This window comes from Colletotrichum higginsianum, chromosome 8 (assembly GCF_001672515.1).
Source record: "Colletotrichum higginsianum IMI 349063 chromosome 8, whole genome shotgun sequence".
In the NCBI taxonomy this organism is placed as follows: Eukaryota; Fungi; Ascomycota; class Sordariomycetes; order Glomerellales; family Glomerellaceae; genus Colletotrichum; species Colletotrichum higginsianum.
The window spans coordinates 1,334,091-1,354,283 of NC_030960.1; the positions used below are offsets into that span (position 1 = coordinate 1,334,091).

At 54.8% G+C, this 20,193-nt stretch overlaps 7 protein-coding genes across 7 annotated transcripts; 3 read left to right on the plus strand and 4 right to left on the minus strand.

Annotated features, from left to right (window-relative positions):
- Positions 1-432: 432 nt before the first annotated feature.
- CH63R_11364 (ATP synthase subunit alpha) lies at positions 433-2,665 on the minus strand (the record flags this gene model as incomplete). The annotated part of the gene is made up of 6 exons (XM_018306338.1): positions 433-696; positions 754-1,740; positions 1,796-1,916; positions 1,983-2,039; positions 2,176-2,342; positions 2,594-2,665. The coding sequence occupies 6 exons, from the start codon at positions 2,663-2,665 to the stop codon at positions 433-435; spliced, it is 1,668 nt and encodes a 555-aa protein (XP_018153179.1).
- Positions 2,666-3,944: 1,279 nt separating this feature from the next.
- On the minus strand, positions 3,945-4,601 carry CH63R_11365 (60S ribosomal protein L11; the record flags this gene model as incomplete). The annotated part of the gene is made up of 3 exons (XM_018306339.1): positions 3,945-4,238; positions 4,313-4,395; positions 4,457-4,601. 3 exons carry the CDS (start codon positions 4,599-4,601, stop codon positions 3,945-3,947), a joined length of 522 nt encoding a protein of 173 aa, XP_018153180.1.
- A 436-nt stretch (positions 4,602-5,037) lies between these two features.
- On the plus strand, positions 5,038-5,996 carry CH63R_11366 (SMB protein; the record flags this gene model as incomplete). The annotated part of the gene is made up of 5 exons (XM_018306340.1): positions 5,038-5,061; positions 5,137-5,145; positions 5,227-5,298; positions 5,360-5,671; positions 5,730-5,996. 5 exons carry the CDS (start codon positions 5,038-5,040, stop codon positions 5,994-5,996), a joined length of 684 nt encoding a protein of 227 aa, XP_018153181.1.
- Positions 5,997-7,248: 1,252 nt separating this feature from the next.
- On the plus strand, positions 7,249-7,906 carry CH63R_11367 (MYND finger; the record flags this gene model as incomplete). Its single annotated transcript, XM_018306341.1, has 3 exons — positions 7,249-7,637; positions 7,690-7,777; positions 7,829-7,906. 3 exons carry the CDS (start codon positions 7,249-7,251, stop codon positions 7,904-7,906), a joined length of 555 nt encoding a protein of 184 aa, XP_018153182.1.
- A 294-nt stretch (positions 7,907-8,200) lies between these two features.
- On the minus strand, positions 8,201-8,559 carry CH63R_11368 (uncharacterized protein; the record flags this gene model as incomplete). Its single annotated transcript, XM_018306342.1, has 2 exons — positions 8,201-8,303; positions 8,438-8,559. 2 exons carry the CDS (start codon positions 8,557-8,559, stop codon positions 8,201-8,203), a joined length of 225 nt encoding a protein of 74 aa, XP_018153183.1.
- Positions 8,560-11,991: 3,432 nt separating this feature from the next.
- CH63R_11369 (uncharacterized protein) lies at positions 11,992-13,611 on the minus strand (the record flags this gene model as incomplete). The annotated part of the gene is made up of 1 exon (XM_018306343.1): positions 11,992-13,611. One exon carries the CDS (start codon positions 13,609-13,611, stop codon positions 11,992-11,994), a length of 1,620 nt encoding a protein of 539 aa, XP_018153184.1.
- Positions 13,612-18,975: 5,364 nt separating this feature from the next.
- CH63R_11370 (uncharacterized protein) lies at positions 18,976-19,563 on the plus strand (the record flags this gene model as incomplete). The annotated part of the gene is made up of 3 exons (XM_018306344.1): positions 18,976-19,061; positions 19,086-19,252; positions 19,490-19,563. The coding sequence occupies 3 exons, from the start codon at positions 18,976-18,978 to the stop codon at positions 19,561-19,563; spliced, it is 327 nt and encodes a 108-aa protein (XP_018153185.1).
- Between the last annotated feature and the right edge of the window lie 630 nt (positions 19,564-20,193).

The following is a 20,193-nucleotide window of genomic DNA, read 5'->3' on the forward strand; positions in this document are numbered from 1 at the left end:
CTAATATAGGTAATAGTATGAATAGGATGGTGATAATAAGATGCTGATAATAGAACGAAGTTAGTAGGATAGTGACTGAGGAATATTCTAGTAGCTATTAGCTTTCTGGCTGAACGAAGGATTCAACCTACATAGACACCAACATAATACTAAGATACGCTTTGCACAGGTGATAATGTGTGTGGGAACTGATTGATGAAAGGACAAAAGGAATCGAGGGCGTTAATTGAGTCTTGAGCTCTATTTTACAAGTGGTTCGACTGGAGATCTTTCCCCAAGATCGCGTCCCCTGGTGCTTCCCTTGGCCCGGCGCAAAAACCCTCGAGATTTCCTCACGCCTCTAGGAAAACAAAAAACTTCGGTATAGACAGCTACATCAACCCCGAGCACTCCCAGTCGGACCATTTATTATGTCAGGTGAGACTGAAAAGTTTAACCCAGGAAGCTCTTGGTGAAAGAGACAACGACGTCCTTGAGGCGAGCCTCGAGGTCCTTGCTGAGAGCACCCTCCTTGTCAATGGTGGCGATCAGGTCGGACTCGTTGGTGCGGAGGTGGCCGAGGAAGTCAGACTCCCACTGGAGGATCTTGGCGACGGGGACGTTGTCGAGGTGACCGTTGACACCGGCGTAGATGAGGGGAACCATCTCGTTGACGGCCATGGGGGAGTACTGCTTCTGCTTGAGGAGCTCGGTCAACTGTAGATTTGGTTAGCATACACATTCAACACTAGTTCAATATGAAGGTCAACTTACGCGTTCACCTCTGCTGAGGGTCTGCTTGGTAGAGGCGTCCAAGTCGGAACCGAACTGGGCGAAGGCAGCGACCTCACGGTACTGGGCCAAGAAGAGCTTCAGGGAACCAGCGACTTGCTTCATGGCCTTAAGCTGGGCGGCAGAACCGACACGAGAGACGGACAGACCGACGTTGATGGCGGGGCGGATACCCTTGTAGAAGAGCTCAGCCTCCAAGAAGATCTGGCCGTCGGTAATGGAAATAACGTTGGTGGGAATGTAGGCAGAAACATCACCACCCTGGGTCTCGATGATGGGCAGGGCAGTCATGGAACCACCACCAAGCTTGTCGTTCAGCTTGGCGGCACGCTCGAGGAGACGAGAGTGGAGGTAGAAAACGTCACCGGGGTACGCCTCACGTCCAGGGGGACGACGGAGCAGCAGCGACATCTGACGGTAGGCGACAGCCTGCTTCGAGAGATCGTCGTAGATGATCAGGGAGTGCTTTCCGTTGTCACGGAACCACTCACCGACCGAAGCGCCAGTGAAAGGGGCGATGTACTGAAGGGGGGCGGCCTCGGAGGCAGTGGCGGCGACGACGATAGAGTACTTCATGGCGTCGTTCTCCTCGAGGGTCTTGACGAGCTGGGCGACGGTGGAACGCTTCTGGCCGACGGCGACGTAGACGCAGTAGAGCTTCTTGGTCTCGTCGTTGCCGCTGTTCCAACGCTTCTGGTTGAGGATGGCGTCAAGAGCGACGGCAGTCTTTCCGGTCTGACGGTCACCAATGATCAACTCACGCTGACCACGTCCAATGGGAACCATGGCGTCGACAGACTTAAGACCGGTCTGGACGGGCTGTCTGACGGACTGGCGAGGCAGAATGCCGGGGGCCTTGAGCTGGGCACGGCGCTTCTCCTTGGCGTTGATGGGGCCCTTGCCGTCAATGGGGTTGCCGAGAGCGTCGATGACACGGCCGAGCAGCTCGGGACCGACGGGAACGTCGACCTGTTGGACATATTAGCGGACAGTTCGCCCGTGGGTGAGGCACGTAGAAACTCACAATCTGTCCGGTACGCTTGACGGTCTCGCCCTCCTTGACCAAACGGTCAGAACCGAAAAGCACGACACCGACCTGGCCGGCCTCGAGGTTCATGCACATGCCCTTGACGCCGGAGGCGAACCTGTAAGTTTGAATGGTTAGACATGATGCAACTCAAAGGCGGGCAGATGAAGGGCGCCAAACATACTCGACAAGCTCCTCGGCCTGGACGTTGGCCATACCGTGAACACGGGCGATACCATCACTGTTCCCCAACCGTCGTCAGCAAAACTTTTCCGACCGTCGATATGACGACATGCAAGTCCCTCGTGCAAGCTGATGATGCATTGAAGCTGTTTCGATGGGTGCTCGCGATGCCGAAATGTGCCGCCTAAACGTACCCGACGGAAAGGACGCGGCCGGTCTCGGCGAGACCAGCCTCCTCCTGGACACCACGAATTCTCTGCTCGAGAATGGAAGAAACCTCGGTCGGGGATGCCTTGGCCTCGGCGTATGAGCGAGTCTGCATCGACGTGGCGCTGTAGACGGCGGGTGCGGCATTTCGGACCTGAGGGCGGAAAAAAACAGGTTAGCCGAAGCCCGAAAATGTTATGGGCGCTTCCCCCCAAAACAGCGACGCAGGCCCCCCCAAGGGAGCTCATTGAAAAGCTCTTCCGTGGCAGCAACGCGCCCTCCGCGACTCCAAAAAAGCTCTAGGGAACCTAATTGAGGATCGTGCAACCGAGTGACGATGTTTTTGGATGGAATTGACGTCGGTTCGGGGATGGGGATGTTGACGGAAGGTTGAGGTTGACTTACGGCAGCGACTCTGCCGGCAGCAGAGACGGCGCCGACGGCGCGCGTCGACTGTCGGAGGGCGTTGCGGAACATATTAGAGGATCTTGGACACTGTCTAGATCGAAGGAGAATCAATTGCAATAGATGCAATTGAGTGGAGGGGAGATTGGGGTTGATGAAGGTGCCTTTGAAGGAGTGCAAATCGAGTCTTTTTCGGAAGAAGCCCAGTGGAGGGAAAAGAGAGTGAGGAAGAGGTGGACCCGAAGCTGTGCTGGCCGTCCAATAGCGGCCGGCCGTCGAGTTTTGCCTCAGTCCAACCCGAGATCTCCCTAACAATTTCCGACCAGCGCAGCGACGGATACGTGCCCCCGTCACCCCGTCAAATGCTGCATTACATAATACAGAGGACGCCTACGGGCTACAGCAACGGATCTAATCTCGACCCAACGACAGAAAAAAAATGTGCCAGTCTGGCTTTCTGCCCGGGGCATTGAGTTTTGCGACCGGGCGACGCTACGCGCCCATCGGTGCGGATCGGAACACCCGTCTCTCTCCTCCATCGTCCCAATGTTTGTTCTAGAGGTAAGGTATTCCTCCATGTCATGATAGCCTCAGTTCAGCGTGCAAGCATTCATCTTACAAATCTGCATGCATGCGCCGTTGGTTCGTTAGTCTAGCTTCCCGGCGTCCCGTCCTCGACTCCCCTTTTCCCCGGCCTCTTCGGTGCAGAGCTCTCCACCGTGCCACTCCCACCCTACCAAGGGAGACTTTTCTCGTGGTGCACACGCTGAGACCTGAGAACCCGGCGGCCACTGCACCTTCCAACTACCTGTGGACCTCTACAGTGTCCGCCCGGCCGGGAACACCGAGCCTGACCGCCTCGGAGGAAACCGAACTCCGAGTTGACTTTCTGACAGGCTGCGTTGCTGACAAACGAGACGGTCAGGAAAGGTGCCCGCTTCTGTCGCATTGCAAGTCACGTGCCACCACAAAAATTTGAATCGCGAAGTGGAGTGGCAGCATCGCTATCCTCTTTTTGAAGCTCAGAAATACGATCTCGATTGTGCTAAAATAGACTAGCTAGAACCACCAACGCCAGACGGTCCGCTCCCAAACTGCGGGCCATCGTCACCAGAGGGAAACATGTGCAGTCACGGCAAATAGTGAATTTGGTGGTAAGCCGGCATGACGCCGGTCGGTCTCTGAGGCCGCGGCTTGACTGAATTTTTGCTCAAGTCAAGCGTGTTGTCTGATGACAACAACTGTTGGAAAAGTACATGCCTTGTAAGCCATTTCCCATAATTTTCGCCAACCGTTAACCCAAGCCGTCCCAGTGTCTTTTTTCGTTCATAGCAGAGGGGGTATTGTGCGCTTATCGGACAATGCCATCGAAGCGCTGCTTGAACCACTTGACGGTCTCCTCGCGCTTGATGCGGTGGTTGGAGCCGATGCGGCCCTTGCAGCGGCGGCGGGTGCCGACGCGCTCACCCTTGCGGGTCATGCAGACGTAGAAGTCCATGCCGTAGATACCAATGGAGGGGTCGTACTTGATGCCGAGATCGATGTGCTCAGAAATACCGAAGCCGAAGTTGCCGGTCTCGGAGAAGTTGCGCTTACGGAGCTCGTACTCCTTGACCTTGAGGCCACGCTCGAGAATCTCCTCAGCCTGTAGTTAACCAAGTCAGCACTGCTGTCAATTCCCACGGGATGTATCGTCTTTGCTGATCGAGTTCTTCGTACCTTGGGGCCACGGACGGTGACGTGGACGGAGATCTTTTCGTTACGGCGGATACCGAAGGTACGGACGGTGTAGCGAGCCTTGCCTGTGGGGTTTGGTCAGTCAATCGAATTTCGCTGTTGGGAAAACTTTTGGTGATGCCGTACTGTAAACGGGGGTTTGACCGGAAAGCTGCTCCAACACCTTCGCGGCACGGGTAAGTCTGTCACCAGACTCTCCGACGGAGATGTTGAGGACAAGCTTCTGGATGTGAAGCTCCCGCATGGGGTTCTGGGCCTTCTCGGACGACATTTTGGCGGTTAGTACTTCGGCGGTACGGCTGGCTAGGCGTTGGTTGTCGATTGTCGCGGATGTCAAAGTCCAAGATGCGTCCGGCTTGAATTTCGCGAGCCTTGTATTTTTGGGAGGGTTTGGGAGCCCTCGCACCACACGGGGGTGGGGGACGAGATCCGCTAGTCTCCAAATGGACTAGTGCTTTTGCGACTCTCCATCATAGTCCCGCAGTTTACCCGGCATTGGCCTCAGCGTTTCCAAGGCTGCATTTCCGCCTTCGAAAATTGTCCTTGGAAGGCATATACCCACTTTGACCTTGTCTTGAAGCTCTGCCTATCGCAAAGCATCCGAGGTCGCGCTGAAGTCTCCTACCTAGACTTCAACAAACAGAACATCAATTTTTGAAGAGTCAGAGCAGCTACGCACGTAGCTACTCGCAAATACATCAGCCAAGATGTTGAACAAACAGGGCAAGATGGTGAGTAGCTTCCCAACTCCGTCTCAAAGCTTCAAGGTTGACAATATAGGCTGACACGATGTGATTTCTCTCTAGGCCGGTTACGTACGTACTCCTCTTCTCGATGCGCCCTGGACGACCGCCCCCGACGACTGCGCCGAGGGATTGGCTAACTTGGACACATAGATCAACTACCGGATGAGAGTCACGTTGAACGACGGCCGCCAGATGACGGGACAGATGCTTGCTTTCGACAAGGTGCGCAACCAGCTCCGACCCCCCAATCGCGTGTCAGTTACCATGCTGATTGTATTTACAGCACATGAACCTTGTCCTCGCCGACACCGAAGAGTTTCGACGCGTCAAGATCCGCCAGAACAAGCCCGCCGCTCCTGGAGCCAGCGCACCCTCAGGTCAAACGATTGAGAAGGAGGAGAAGCGAACCCTTGGTTTGACGATTGTCCGTGGCGCCCACATTGTTTCGCTGTCAGTCGAGTCAGAGCCTCCCGCGGATCCCAGTGCGAGACTCGGAAAGAGTGCTCCGGGCGGGATCTCCTCGACCCTCACCGCCGGCCCTGGTGTTGCGCGACCCGCCGGTCGCGGTGCTGCTCCGGCTCCCCCATCTCTGGCTGTCAGTAACCCCCCTGAACCATCTCTTCTTGCTGAACGAATGCTAATATATGAGATAGGGCCCCGCTGCCGGTGTTGGAGGTGGTGCTCCTCCCGGGTTCCCTGGTTTCCCCGGTGCACCGCCCTTCGGCGGACGTGGAGGTATGCTTCCTAGCCCCCGTGACCCCCGAACGCGATTCTCACACCTAGCAGCTCCTCCCCCAGGCTTTCCTGGTGCGTTCCCGCCCCCGGGATTTCCGCAGAACGCCCCCTTTCCTCCTCCGGGCTTCAACCCCGGCGGCCCCCCCGGTGGAGCCCCTGGCTTCAACCCTCCCCCCCGAAGATAGGCTAGGGACGGACAAGTCGATACCTCGCATGCATTATAGTCGGAGGTTGGATCACGGATACCATTGGCGTTTGGGGATGAAAGTCAAGATTACGAAAATTCGGGCAGAACAGGCGTGTTGTTAGTCGGCCTCTTCTACCCCTGAACAAACCATAGGTCAGCTTGCCAGCCTGTATTCGTTGAATTCGCGAAAGAAATGGGAGCACATGTCTATTCAGCAGTTTGCCACAAAACCATCCCGACCAGTCGATTTGATGATTGTGAGATGGTGGTTGTTTTACTGAATGGACATGAGTGGAGTAGAGGACAGGGCGGACTGACCAAGCCCTGAGGATGCCGTCGCGCTTTTCGACTGTTCGATGATACTTCTTACTTTACCAAAGGTCTCCGAATTCAAGCCATTCCACGGGCAAACGCTCCCCTTCCCACCCGCTGACGAAAGCGCAAGTGACACCAGCTTGTCTTGGGGCCCAGGCCACTGCATCAATATCCGAGCAATAGGATGGATTCTGCCTGTATTCCAAGGGTCAGAGTGATGGGAAGCAGCATACTCATCGGCTTCTTGCAGATGAGTTAGCTACCTACATAGCATTCGTCACTCTCAAGCAGCAACTCACAAACACTTGCAAACTTAGTTTGCGACACAGAATCTAGAGACTATTTTGATGACAAGGCATCATCGAGAACAATATCATCATATGCTTTCATGCCTTACCTCACCAACTCAGCCGGTAGCTGCCTATTCAGGCGCTACTGCACGTACCTTTTGAGGCGAAGGCAGGCAGGCAGGTAGGTTCTTTCCTCGCGGGAGCAGGGTAGGAGGAAGAAGCCTTCATACGCTCTTGCCAGTTGCCTTGTTTTTTCTGCCCCTTGGGCTGAAAGCTCTCCCCAGAAGCTCAAGGCTTTCCTTTTCCACCTCTTCTACATCTTCTCGATTCGCGACTATCCACCAAAACATCCCAGTCTCGGCGTCGCCGGTCAGCACGTTTGAGGATCTCAACACCACCGAGAAGAATATCAACTGCAACTTCTTTTCGAAGGGAAAATCCCTCCGCTCAAGAGTCATCATGGGTCGCTGGGGACATCGTACGATGACAATGTGTTGGCCTTTACCACTGAAACTTGCTGATTACGTACCAGGACTCTTCGAGGCCGACGCAGACATCGACTTTGCCTGTGATATCAGCGGGGACTTTGTGATGATGGGAGGTACCGAAGACCTTGTGCCTTCAAACTTGATCCATCAAACCGACATGCTGGCCCCTCCTGAAGCCAAGGACTACTACAAGACCGAAGAGTACCGCCTCAAGCTGGATGATGATATTGTGAGCATCCGTAATCAGCTCGACTCCGGTATTGGCGATAAGCTCTTCGACAAATACCGTGCCAAGGAGAACAACTTGGACGAGTTCGAAGGCCAATACCAAGTCATCATAGTCGGTGCCCTGATGATGCGGGCCGGTGCCAACATCAGCAAGGAGCAACTGCAGCACCTGCGGGACCTTGTTCCCAAAATTGACTGCCAGTATGGCTACGCCCTTCCTTTCCGCGACTTGGGTTTCCGTGATCCGGGAAAGGCCCAGTTCCTTGCCGCTCTCGACAACTATCAGCCGGGAGCCCCAAGGGACTATCTGGAACCAAGGTATGCCCATGTTACGCCATCTCCTCAATGTTGCTGATCAGTACCTGTGCAGCTGCTTCCACTGCGGAAAGGTTCGTGCCGACATTGGCAAAGCTCCCAAGGGGTGCGGACGCTGCGAGCAAGCATGGTATTGCAACGTTGTGAGTCCGGAGAGTTCCACTCACAATCTCTGCTCTTGCTGATGAGAACAGGACTGTCAGAGGGCTCATTGGAAGGTCCACAAGCCCCAGTGCAAGCACTTGAACGAGGTCAGAATTCTGAACGTTTAAAACGATGGGGGCAAAGCAGACGTGCTCGGGTATCACTGGAACGCTTACGACTTGTTTTTTTACTTCCTCGACCTAACGGGATGTGGTCACTGCTGTGTGAAATTTGGGGAGAGGCTGGTGAGATGTGGTTGGGCCTGGCCTGTTGCAAATATCACCAAGCATGAGGCGAAGTAGAACGACTGGAATTTTGCTAGCAGAAAAGAACGAATTCGCCATGCTATCAAGCAATTTTGATGATTGGTGCTGCTATATGGAAGCCAGGATATCGCCGTTGTGACAGTGCCGTGGCTCTATCTACGAGAACCGATCTTGTTTGACCACATGGCTTTGGAAAATGTTTGACAACTCCACTCGTCCGGAAAGGAACACAATGACGACGCTTCCTGGCCACGTTAATCTAGAATGCCCATCTTGCGTTAGTTTTATAACTTTACCCCTTTCTTTCTCAGCGACATGCCACACAGCTCAAAAGGCAAGAAAGATGCTGGGCAGAGGGGACAACTATTGAAGAAGGGGGAACTCAAGATATACCGTGCATAATCCTTCCTAGTCCACAACTCAAGGAAAACCGTGATATCTTCCGCGAGAAAGGTTGTTGAGTGCCTTGACTGTGTTTGGATGATACCATGAGCCCACTCGCATTCCAAGCCCATACCGTTTGAGAGGAATACGTGCCAGAGGACCGAAGACGACAGACGACAGCATGCACATAGGCTTGCAGTTTAACGTAAATGGTACCTACCGTTGAACGCAAAGTGAGAAATGTCAGACGTGACCCGGGACGGAACGTCGGTCGATGACATATGCGAGTTCACGCCGGCGCTGGGTACGACTCTTAGAGATGATGACGGCAGTACTTACATGGATCTCAGGTAACCTCCTGGGGATTCTACCGAATGGTATGACAGACGAAACTGAGACGGACCTTCCCTCTGAATCCAACTGTCCCTGAAGCTGGCTGGGGGTGAGCCATGCGTGGTTTACCCAGCAGGCCCAGGACGGCACACAGGTGCGTAGCTACAATGCCAAGGCCCCGTCTTCGTCGGGGTTGCGATCGTTTGCATGGCTTCACTGGACCTGGCATAAGACCTCGCGGAATATTCTAGCTTGGTACGCAAGTCCCCGACCATCTCGTTCGAACTCTCGCGAGTCTTCAGGGGCAACGGCTCGTTGCCAGAAAACACCTTCAGCCATCCCCTCCATCTCCAAGCACATTCACGAATCAACTCGTCGTCTCCAGCGTCAGTTCCGCAGCCGAGACTTGAAACTTGACGCCATCATCCAACCCTAGCATCACCGGGATCTCTTGTGATACTTCCCCTAGCGCTGCATCCCACCCACCCGTCCTTCTAGCCCGAAGCCGCCTCCGCGCGGACGTCTGGCCTGGGTCACGAAGTGGAGTGTTCGCAGCGGCACGGACATTCCGGGAGCCGGGCGTGGTATCCGACTCGTTCCAGGACCTGTGTAGTAACTGAGGGTAGTTCGCAAGCGTTTGATGTAGTTGTAGATCCCCGGGCCGTTGGGCCATTTTAACCTGGAAAACAGGTAGAGCACCCTCGAAGTGCCCCTTGGGCTTGAAACCCTATACCTTGGCCGATTCACTTCAGGGTTGACACGTAACCAACTCGAGACGTGCTCTTTCGGAACAGGAACAGCATTTAACATCGCCAGTTCCTCGGAAGGCCCTCCTGGCCCACCAAACCACGACGCCGTTGCCCCTCCGAACGGCCCCTAAGGTCTACACTCCATGTAGGCCGAAAACTACTACTGCTGCTGCTGCCGCCGCCGATTACCCCTGCGGCAGTGTCAAAAGGAGGTCGAATACCACGCCTGCCACCTCGCCGATGCCCAAATCGCGCTGCGCGCACGGGGAAAATGCCTTAGGGCTGTTTATGAATGACGGATCAAAGCGATCCTCACTGGCAGTTTCTCAAGCTCCAAACCCAGCCTTCCTGCGCTACTGGCTGATCTCCACAAGTGGCGGGAAGAAACAAAACAAGAAAAAATACGATAAAAGGAAGGGAAAAAAGACAAGTTTCCCAAGGTGACTTCCTCATAGTTGAAAAAATCTCGAACCTGCATTAGCCCCGCGTCCCACCGACCTCCGGATCATGTCCCCTACCTCCCCTAGCATGGAAAACCGGACCTTGCGCACTTAATGCAAGGCACGCAGCGACAGGATTGAAAGATGCAAGAACAAGATGAAAAGACTAGAAAAGAAAAAGAAAAACATGAAAAAAAATTCAATCCAGCAGCCCCCTGCTTTGCTGCATGCTGCGCCGCGCCGCGCCGCGCCAGGCATCATGTACTCTATCTCTAGTTCAATGCATGCTGCACTTCACGGCCTCTGATAACCAGAAGGCACTCACCTCTCCCAACGGCAAATGCAACCATCCATCGATGACACCCTGTCAGTCTCGAGACCGAGGGAAGACCACCCAAAGGGGAAAAAAGCCACTGGCGCCCAGATTACCGCACCGGCAACGGTTCCCCGCCTACCTACCTCCATGCCGGTGCTGCCCGCCCGTCGGCCATCCAGCCAGACTACCAAAAAGAAAAAAAATTAGGACGTGGGAGGGAAAAAGCAAAGCTCACGACTTCTGTGGTGTTCACGTAGTCCAATGGTGAGAGTCGTCGTAGAGGAACGGAACAAATGCCCCCCCCACACTACTATCCCCTCCCACACCCCCCCGCCCTTCCCGACCCGGCAAAAGGAGGCGAACTCCATCCATTCCTCCCACCACCCGGAAGCTTTCCCACACAACCTCGTGCTGGACCGCTGCAAACCCAAACCCTACGGCTTACTCAAGCCACTGTCGACTAGGGTGGGGGCCTGTATACGTCCGTAAACTCGTGCAGTCGACGCGAGTGACGTGAGTGACATTGCCATGCGTTGCAGCTGGACGACACTTCGCGTCAAACCTCAGCGTTGTAGTCCAAAGCATAAAAAAAAAAACACCTCTCACCGAGAAATAATTGAGTGTAGTGTATAAGTAAAACCAAAAATTGAAAGGGGAAGCGGACGGGGCGGGAAATCAGACCAAGGACGACGTCGTCGTTGTCGTCGTTGTCGTCGTCGCCGGCCCCCCACCCCCGTCCACAGTAAAAGCCCACCCTCTCACCACATGGCGAACGGAGAACTTCCTCCTGGGTATCCGTACAGATGTTCAGTAGTGAAAATATAATAATAAAAACCCGGATCTCTCCACCCCCCACTCGACCATTGTCATGGCACCAAGTTTCAACAGGGTTCCCCGGTCTGTCCAAAGACGACCGCCGTCCGCCCGGAAGCGGATCGACTGCCAAGCTTGACACCTCGAGAAAAAGACAGTGTCCCAAGCCCGCGATCCCTGATTCAAACGTATTTTCTCTGGGATGGGGGGAACCTTCTGCGGGCGGTATCAGTGCACGTAGACAGCGCTCTCTCAGTGTCCCAACCTACTTATGTTCGACTTGACTCGTGGCCATCTCGTCGTTTGCTTGGATGACTTGACAACTCTCGGCTGCCTGAAGGTTTGGGGCAAGAAAAAGGTTCAAGAAAGACATCGGATCAATCGCAAAAAACTACGTCACTTGGGCCGGCAAAGCCGAGGTCTGCCTACGCTCGGCTTCGGTCATGCCTTCCCTATGGCCATGGTCAGATGGAGCGCCGTTCGTCACTGGCATGATCGGAAAAGATGGTTTGAGGCATCATGGGGTTTTATTTTCACCATGGACCAAGTCCAATTGCTACTACAGGGCCCGGCCATGTACCCGTCCCGAGTCCTCTTTGTGGCGAAGCTCGCCACATCACAACTATCTATCTTCGCCTGCTGTGTGAAAAATCCAGGAACCGCTGCCAACGGCAAGCACCTGAACCGCCTGCTGAGAGGCAACTCTCTCGTCCTTTGGGATAAACGACGACGCTGTCCACGTGGTATCATATCGAAGAAAAAAGAGCGCAATGGCGCATAAATCCAACCAAAGAAATTGTGTATAAAGGAGTGACGTGTCGTTATCATGTGTATTGTTGTTCATCTGACTGGTCGCGTTTAGCGTTTATCAACAACGATCGTTGCTGCATGCTGGAAGACCGACGCGTCCGTTTATGAAGGAGTGGCTTCTTCGTCAATAAGCGTGTGTAGTGTCATAGGATCTCGAAGGCGTCGTGCTTTGTGGATGGCGACGAGATAGTCGACAAGTCCCTCAGCATCCACGCGCAGTGCTTCGAGTTCTTCTTTGGTGCACCCGGCGGCGCCAGAGCCTTTGCCAGGGTGACGATAGGCGGCGAAGACGATGCCATGATCGTTCAGCGAGATATCGCGGACACTTGAGCTGCGAGGGCTCGAGTTGGTAGAGCCCCGGCGGCCCGTGTCCGTGTGGAAAGCGTGTCCGTATCCTCGCGCAAACTCGCCGGCTTGCGCATCATCGCTCCGGTACTCCATCCATCCTTCTTGCTTCAGAATCTTGGATTGGACAGTTGCCGAGATGCGAAAAGGGCTCGTAAGGTTAGACAAGCCGTAAGCCGCGAGGAGACGACCAGTCATGCCGGGAGAGGAGTCTACCATTGGCCCCTCCATGGGTCCGAGTAAGGAGTTCCTCTTACTGCCTGGCCTGGAGGAAAAGTCCATTGAGGAGCGGAATGTGGGCGATGAAGATTCCGATCCGCTCTCGGGCCACAGGTTGACGATGTAAATAAGGTCAAATTTGTGCTTGGCTGCAATCTGGGCGACCTGGAGTGCGCCCTCCTTGGCAACATCGTCGGTGTAAATAGACGAGGTCCTTCTCTTGGAGCGAAAAGACGAGACCGTGGATGCCGGAGTAGGCGGAGAAGGTGGCAGTCGCAGGGGCGCCGGTGTCATAGGGGTACCCGGAGCATCTTCAAACTCAGGCTCTTCCTCCAGGATGTCGTCATCGGAAAGGGTGAAGAAATCCGTCACATTGCCGCCTTTGAGAATCTGACTCGGGGAGGTGATGGAGCGGTGAGGTCTCGACTGGCCCTGAGGACGACGTAACGCCGCTGCCTTTTCTTCCCGGCGGCGTCTGGTGGTGGCGGCGGCGGCTTTCCTTTTGGCCAGGCACAGTTCCGCAGAATCTTGGGACCGGGTATCGTGTATGGGCTTCATTTCTGGAGATGCTGCGGGGGTCAGCAGGTCTCTGCTGAGAGAAGAGGACGGGCGGCCCTGAGAGCCCTTTATGCTCGAGTCGTCGTCGTGGTCGGAGCCGGGTGGGGTGTGAGATCTATTGGGAGGTAGGATGACGGAGCTGTGGCGGTGCTCAAGGGAAACCTTATGCGATGTGGGCAAAGTTTTGGGCGAGCCAAATGGTGAGCCCGACGAGGGGGATGTGGGAGGTAAAGGGAAATCAAACCCGCGCAGACTCGCCACCGGCTGACTCTCCCTACGGTGACTGAGGGACATGGAGCGGGTTGGAAGGGTGAGGGCCGTAGTACTGGAGCTGCTCAGGTGCGCAAGGTGTATGGAGATGCGCTCGGACTGGGCTTCCGGCAGACTCTGAGCGCGCTTCTCGTTCTGGGAGGCGACAATGCGCTCCTCTCGGGCCTTCATACGGGAGACGTTTGGACGAATAAAAGACGGCTGAGGAAAGCTGCGATCCACCGAGGCACCTCGGGGCCCCGTTGAATCCGGCATTGACTGGTCTGTCTGGATGGTGAGATCCTTCCTCCGGGAGAAGAGCTTCTCCAGGCGGTCGAAGCTGTTAGGCATGATGAAGGAGGCCGGTGACGGCTACGTGCGTGTTTGCCTGGTGCTGAGGGTGTTTGGTAAGCTTTGGCACTTCGGATACGAGTAGAACGGAGGAGGGCGATGTGGGTTTGACGCGGAGGGAGGGGGGGGGGACTCACCGATGCGGGTGAATATATGCGAAAAGGAAACCCGTGCGTGGATTGTGGTAGGACGAGAAGGAAAAGGGAATAGAATGAGATGACTCTCGTGGGAGAGAGTTCTGTGGACGTCGAGGTTGGAGTGAGGCAAGGTCTGGCAGGACAGGAGAGAGACGAAGGATGAGAATAAGAGGCCTCAGCTGAAGTGTTGGGAGACTGGCTGAAAGTGAGATCGTAGTGAGACAAGGGCTCGGCGACCACAAAGGAAGGCAAGAGCACCAGGGAAGGAGCAACTGCCAACCAAACAGAATCGGAAAACCGGGATCAATCGAGTATCGCTGAATTGTCCGAGTGAATCCAGAATACTAAAGGTGACGCGAGAGCAGGTCGGTAATAAGACGACAGGCCAGGTCCCTTTTCCTGCGCGACGTCGGTTAGGCGAGAGTCGAGGACAGCAAGGCGGAGAATGGGCCACTCGGAGAGCCGGGCTGGCAAGTAAAAGACGCGGGGGGATTGGCCAGAGGCTGTACTTGTACTTGTGCGATCGTTGTACGGCGCTGGGGCGAGACAAGTAGTTAAGGTGAGATGCGCCGTGTTATATGTGACGAGTATCCTTTGGCTTCCAGTCCTTTGTCGACGAGTGGATTCGTCTTGTGGGATGGGGCAGCGGTTTTGTATTCGCAGAAGGGTGAAATAAGAGCGGCAGCGAGACACACTCGAGTACTCGGTGGAAAAAAGAAAAGAAAGAAGAAGAAAAAAAAGTGTAAAGGGGGTGCTGCGGTGGTCGGTGTCAGCAGCCAGGATCAAGATGAGGTCGATGGCAGCTCAAGCCGATTGCGAAGCTGAATGTGGAGGAGAGGGGCCGATGCAGGAAAATAAGGTAGCCGGAATTTGTGAAAAACGACAGATGAGAACCGGCCTAAGATCAGAACAGAGCCGAGCTGATACAGTGAGGTGAAGTAGGAGGTGGAAGGAACACAGGCTTGAAGCAGCCGAAAAGGTCTGGAGTGGTAGAGTGAAGGCTTTAAGATATGGTCGGGGCGCGATTAAAACGCACACGGAGAAGCTTGGAGAGAGGGACCGAACGGGTGAGGGCGACAAAGGTACTCTGACGAGAAACCGAGGGTAAGAGAATACTTGTGGGTGAGGGCAAGAGGCTTGAGGCGAGAAGTGACGGCCCAGTGCGAGGAGAGGCGCGCTCAGATGTAGTTGCAGATGCAGCGCCGGGTCAGAGATTTGGGCCGGGGGTCCAGATCCAGGCCCATGTCCATGCCGAGCTGCAGCAGTCCAGTCAGTCGTACCGGGGAAGGAAGATGTGGCTGGCCCAAGTCTCTCGAGTGTCTCTAACTCCGTCAAGGTGTCTCCGAAGTGCAGTAAATGGGCCAGCTGGGCCAGAGTCTACACTACCTTTGAGAGAGGTTCAAGCGGGCGTGGGAGTGGAAGCAGTAGGAGTAGGAGTGGGTGAAGGTGAGTGTGAAGGACGAGGGCGTATCGTGGAGAGAAGAAGGGGGAAAAGCAGCAGGCAAGCTCTCTCCCTCTCTCTCTCTTTTTTCTCTTTCTCTCCTGTATGTGAGAATGAGCGATGGGTCGGTACCTAGGTATCTTGCCTTACGTAGGAAGTAGGTAGCAGGTAGGTAGGTAGGTAGGGAAGAGGCTAGACGAAGCCCCAAGAGTACGTACCGAGGAGTTCACCTCAACCCAGGTGCCACATGCGTCTTCATGTCCCATCCCTGAAGTTAGAACACTTTGCACTTATTCCTGAACGAGTGAAGGCGCGGAATGGTTAGTGCGGCCGGAGGACGGGAGAGGCGACTGGAGGTGAGATGGTGGGGTGGGCCGTTTCTGGAAGTGGGATGATAGAGTACGTACCTGTGCTGGGTATCCGTACCTGAGGTACCGAACAGTGGACACTGAGAGCTTTCGTCGCATTTGGGTGTTTTCAGTGGATGTGGGTGGGCACAACGAGGAGCTGACAGGGGGGCGCTCTCATGGCTGGACAAGGATTGCGCAGGGCTCTCGGACGTTGTGACTGGACATGTTTCTCGAGGGGGCAATTGGACAACCAGCTCTGACACAATTCTGTAATATCACGGAAGGGGGGAGCATCTGTCTCGTGCCTGCCTTGGATGGATACCTAGTCACCTCGAGGCTCTAGATGGGCATCTACAGAGGTACCTACCGAGCGATTATGACACCCTGCCCTGACGCAAAGAAGAGGGGAGAGAGAGAGAGAGAGGTGAGCGATGGCATCAGCAATGGCAAAAGCAAGAGCCAATGAACCCCAGCCGCCTACCTACCCCCCTCTTGCCCTTTCTACCTGTTCGCCCTTTTCTCATGGCAGTAGCCAGAGACGAACGAACGAATACGTAGGGAAGGGACGCTCAGAAACTGGCTCGCCCGACTGGGAAACAACTCTAGAGACTCCAGAGGTGGAAGTAAGAAACAAGAACGCCAATGAGCGCGGCAGGGGGTGGTGGTGGTGGTTTCTTCCTCGCCTGAAGCAGCAGCGAGCTGTACTCCATACACCCACCATCATCACCTTACCCGAATACTAGTAACTCGTCATTTTCCGCCATTTTCCTATCATTTTTCACCCCGACCGACCTGCCGGCTCTTTTCCGCAGCGCCCCCTAATGCCTGTTTTGCTGCAAGAGGCAGCCACTTTGGTCACGATTGTTTCGTTTCGTTTCTTCTTCCATTACGGCAACGGCATGATATTGTACATCCTAGTATGACCGATTCTTGCTCCCACGCCCGGTCCCCTTAATCGCCTTCCCACACCTTGCTTGGTCTCCTCTGCCCCGGAAACCAGCCACCGATCGAGGACCGCACAACGACAGCCGAGGTCTGATTCTGACAACTGGTAATGTAGTTCTGGAAATCTCGTCGAGTCCGCTCTCGAGCCCCCTGGGCCCCTCAGTCGTCTCTGTCTATCGAAGTATCGAGTGGCTCACTCCAACTGCTCCAACCAATCGCGCCCCCGTCGTCACGCTCGTCACAGATGCCTGTCTTGCCAGCAAGCCTTTTCTTTCCTTCGCGTCTAACGCAGCAGACCCTACCTACCCTGTCAACCATGTTTGCTTGTCAATTCTGTCAGTGGGGCGCCATGGGATGTCATCCACCCGTCGCTCCTGCCCATCTGTCAAACCCTCGTCGGGCCCCAGGCGTTAAACTTTCTCTTCGCAAACGGCCTTGGCGGTTCATTACGCATAATGGTCAAGGGTCCATCATTCGGGACATTTCGACTGTCGAAACCCAGAACGCGCAAAATCAAAATAGCACAACTTGCTTGTACTGTGCCCCAACCAGAGTTGAGCTTTCTTTCTTTCCTGTACAACATGGCTATTTGGCCCGAGGAACCGGTTGACAGTCGATGCGTATCTGTATTGTGTACAGAACCCTTTCCGCGCGCAATCATGGATAGTGCCTGTCATGTCATGCCATGTCATGTCATGTCAAAATGGGCAACGCCATGCACGACATCTCGGTCGGCTACCTTGACGACAATATCCGACTTGGCCCCTCTCCGGAGTCGGGCACGCTTTTGGGCTCCTTGAACCAGTCGCGAAATGTGCCAGGGCGCCTAATTCGACAATCGACATGGCAACTTGCTGATCGTCCTCATGACCCTTGCCATCACTCCGACAGGAGCTTTGACTTAACGGCGCCAATTATTGACAGCACCACCAGCACCACCCCGAACTCCTTTCTCGCTTGCATACTATGTACAGCCCGGCTCGAGTGTCGTCCTCTACCCTCGCGGTTTTCCCAATCCGGCCGAACCACTAACTTTGTGTCGGTGTCGCCTGACACGACTCGCAGCTCGCCTCGTCTCACGGTCAGAGCGTAATGGCAGGCACTGTCATTTGCACGACATCCAACGGTCCGCACAAGGGCAGCATCGGGTATGGATACGGCGTGAACGGATACCGAGTATCGAGAACTAGTCCTCCTGGAGGCCAGCGACGCAACGCCGGGACGACGCTACCGTTCCCATCCCTCCTTCCATTCGCTGAGCAATACCAGTGGGATCATCGCCGCTAATGGGAACACACAAACTCGTCAACCTCAGATGAGATTTTCCACAAGTCCATCGCACCCACCACGGTCGCAGGGTGCGATGAACCAAGTAAAACAAGCAAAAGACTCCGACTCCCACGGCAACGACACGCCGGCTGGCGAAGCTTCCTCTCCGCGCAACCAATACTCTCCTCGAAGTCGTGTCCACTCGCTACCAACGGCCACCACCACCTAAAGAACCCACCAGTACGGATACACTCCCCTGCTTTCGGAACCATTTTTGCCAACGGTCAAAGACGTAATTTCCTCACCTCCTGCTGGTCACCCATTTCTCCGACTGGGCCTGAACGACTGGACCCTTATCAAATGCATCCATAACAATCTGCCTTCGTCTCCGCAATACCTGGCCAGGACATTGCAACAAAGCTTCACCATCGGACACACAATCACTGGGATACCAACTCCCAGCCAGCAGTCCTACCACCAATGGCCTGGACATCATGACGAGATGATGATATTGCTAGTTTTTAATACAAAATGTCTTGATCTGCAGGCCTGGACTAAAAAAACAAAATCCAGGACACTGCCGGTGTCGACCTGCTATTCCTCTAGCTCGGGGTCCTTGCTTGCAAAAGCTCCTAGCTTCTGGGTCCGTCGCCTGCCGGATTTCGGACGGCCAGGCGGCTCTTGCAATAGCCTGCTTCCTACGGTCTACCGCCCGCCCAAGTGAGCTATGCAAGCTGCCGCCCCGCTTGCAGGGCGACTTGTGGTAAGCCTCATTTCGACCGAGGAGGCCAACTAATTCTCCACAGCGCGCGTCGAGGGAACTCGACACGCAAGGAACAAGCCAGCTCGTCCAGCGTTTTTGCCGCAAGGGGACCGCTGACGACAAGCGTCCAGAAATGAATAGAACGAGAATCGATGTTATTGTCTCTTGCAATGTAAAAGCATAAGGCCGCTTGCAAGAGTTGTTGTTACATACCCTTAGGCTGACTAGGATTCGCAGCATGTCAATAGTGCATGACTTCGCATCAAGCGTGGCTCTTCCAGCTTCAGAGGCTTCACTCGCCGCTCAGTTGTTTTTCTGGCTCATCGCAACGACAATACGTCACGGTAACACGACTTTTCGCCAATGCAACACTCTCACGGGGCCGAACGGAGCCGTCCGTCGTCGATATGTCAGTTTATGTCCCTCAACCAAGGCCGATGCTAAATCTCGAATTGATGAATGCCGGAAGTGCCTACCATCGTCACGGGCATCAGTGATACCGCCCGTTACAGGATGGGCAGAACTCCCACCCAGATCAAACCTCAGTCCCGACGCTGACGTCTACTCAGGCGGACAAGTTTCAGCCGAATCGTCAAGAACTGTGCCGTTTTCGGGTTGCCAATGCGGTCCAAGGGCAACCCCCCGCCCAAAGCCGGAAACATATATTCGACGACTGAGACATGGGCCCCGGATGCTACGCCTGCGCATCCGGACGCATACAATGAGGCCCGCCCAGGTGGGAAACTCTTGATTTGGATAGCTCGTCGAATCGAGCCTCTTTTCGGTGGAATGACGCCAGGTGGCGGTGGTTGGCCGCGGCTGACATTTCTTTTCTTTTGTGGTAGGCCTCTTCCCAGTGGACGAACGCCAGCCAAGTCGGCGTCTTCAGGCGAAGTTGCGCCACAGTCTCAACTTGTTGCTTTTCCATTCAAAGGTACACCCTACCCCCGAAACCTCCTTCCGCTTCCTCCAGAGACGTCGGATGGATCTGCTTGGGGTTTCTTTCCGATCGCTGGAACACAGTGCTGTCGTTTGAGCCTCTTGTAACCTTTTCACATGCTCCCCTCACAAGAGTCCTATCAAGGCAACCGACCAGGTGTGTCTCCAGTTGGCCGGTATCTTGTGTTTGTTCGAAATCAACGAGACCTGAGCACGATGCTCCGCGCTATGAGGTCGCTTATCAGAGACTTGGTTGGTTCCCATCACACGTAACTTGAGGGACATATACTAAGCCTGACAGGGCCGAGTCGCAACCGCTGTTTGACGGTCGGGCTTTCCTTTCGCAGCTGAGCTGCGGATGGATACATAGGTAGTAAGCGATGTGAGAGTCACTTGGTTGCTACGGGCTCGTATCGAAATTGCCACGAGCCTGTCCTTGTACATCTGCCGTATTTCTAGACTCGCAGCTTTGGCAGACTTGATTCGAGACTTGCATACTGGAGGGGTTGCACGAGGCAACCAGCGAAGGAGAAAAAGCAATGTCACCCTCCCCCGCCCCCCACGCAGAGTCCAGAGCAAGCCACGTCCGTGTCAAAAGGTTTTCATAGCACAGCATGGTGATCGGAACAATAATTCGATATCTAGACGATTTGGCTGAAGAGCAATTCGCCAGTCTGTCGGGCTTCGATCTGACTATGCGGTAGGGGACATCAAACTCGCGAAGGCGGCTGGCTGCTT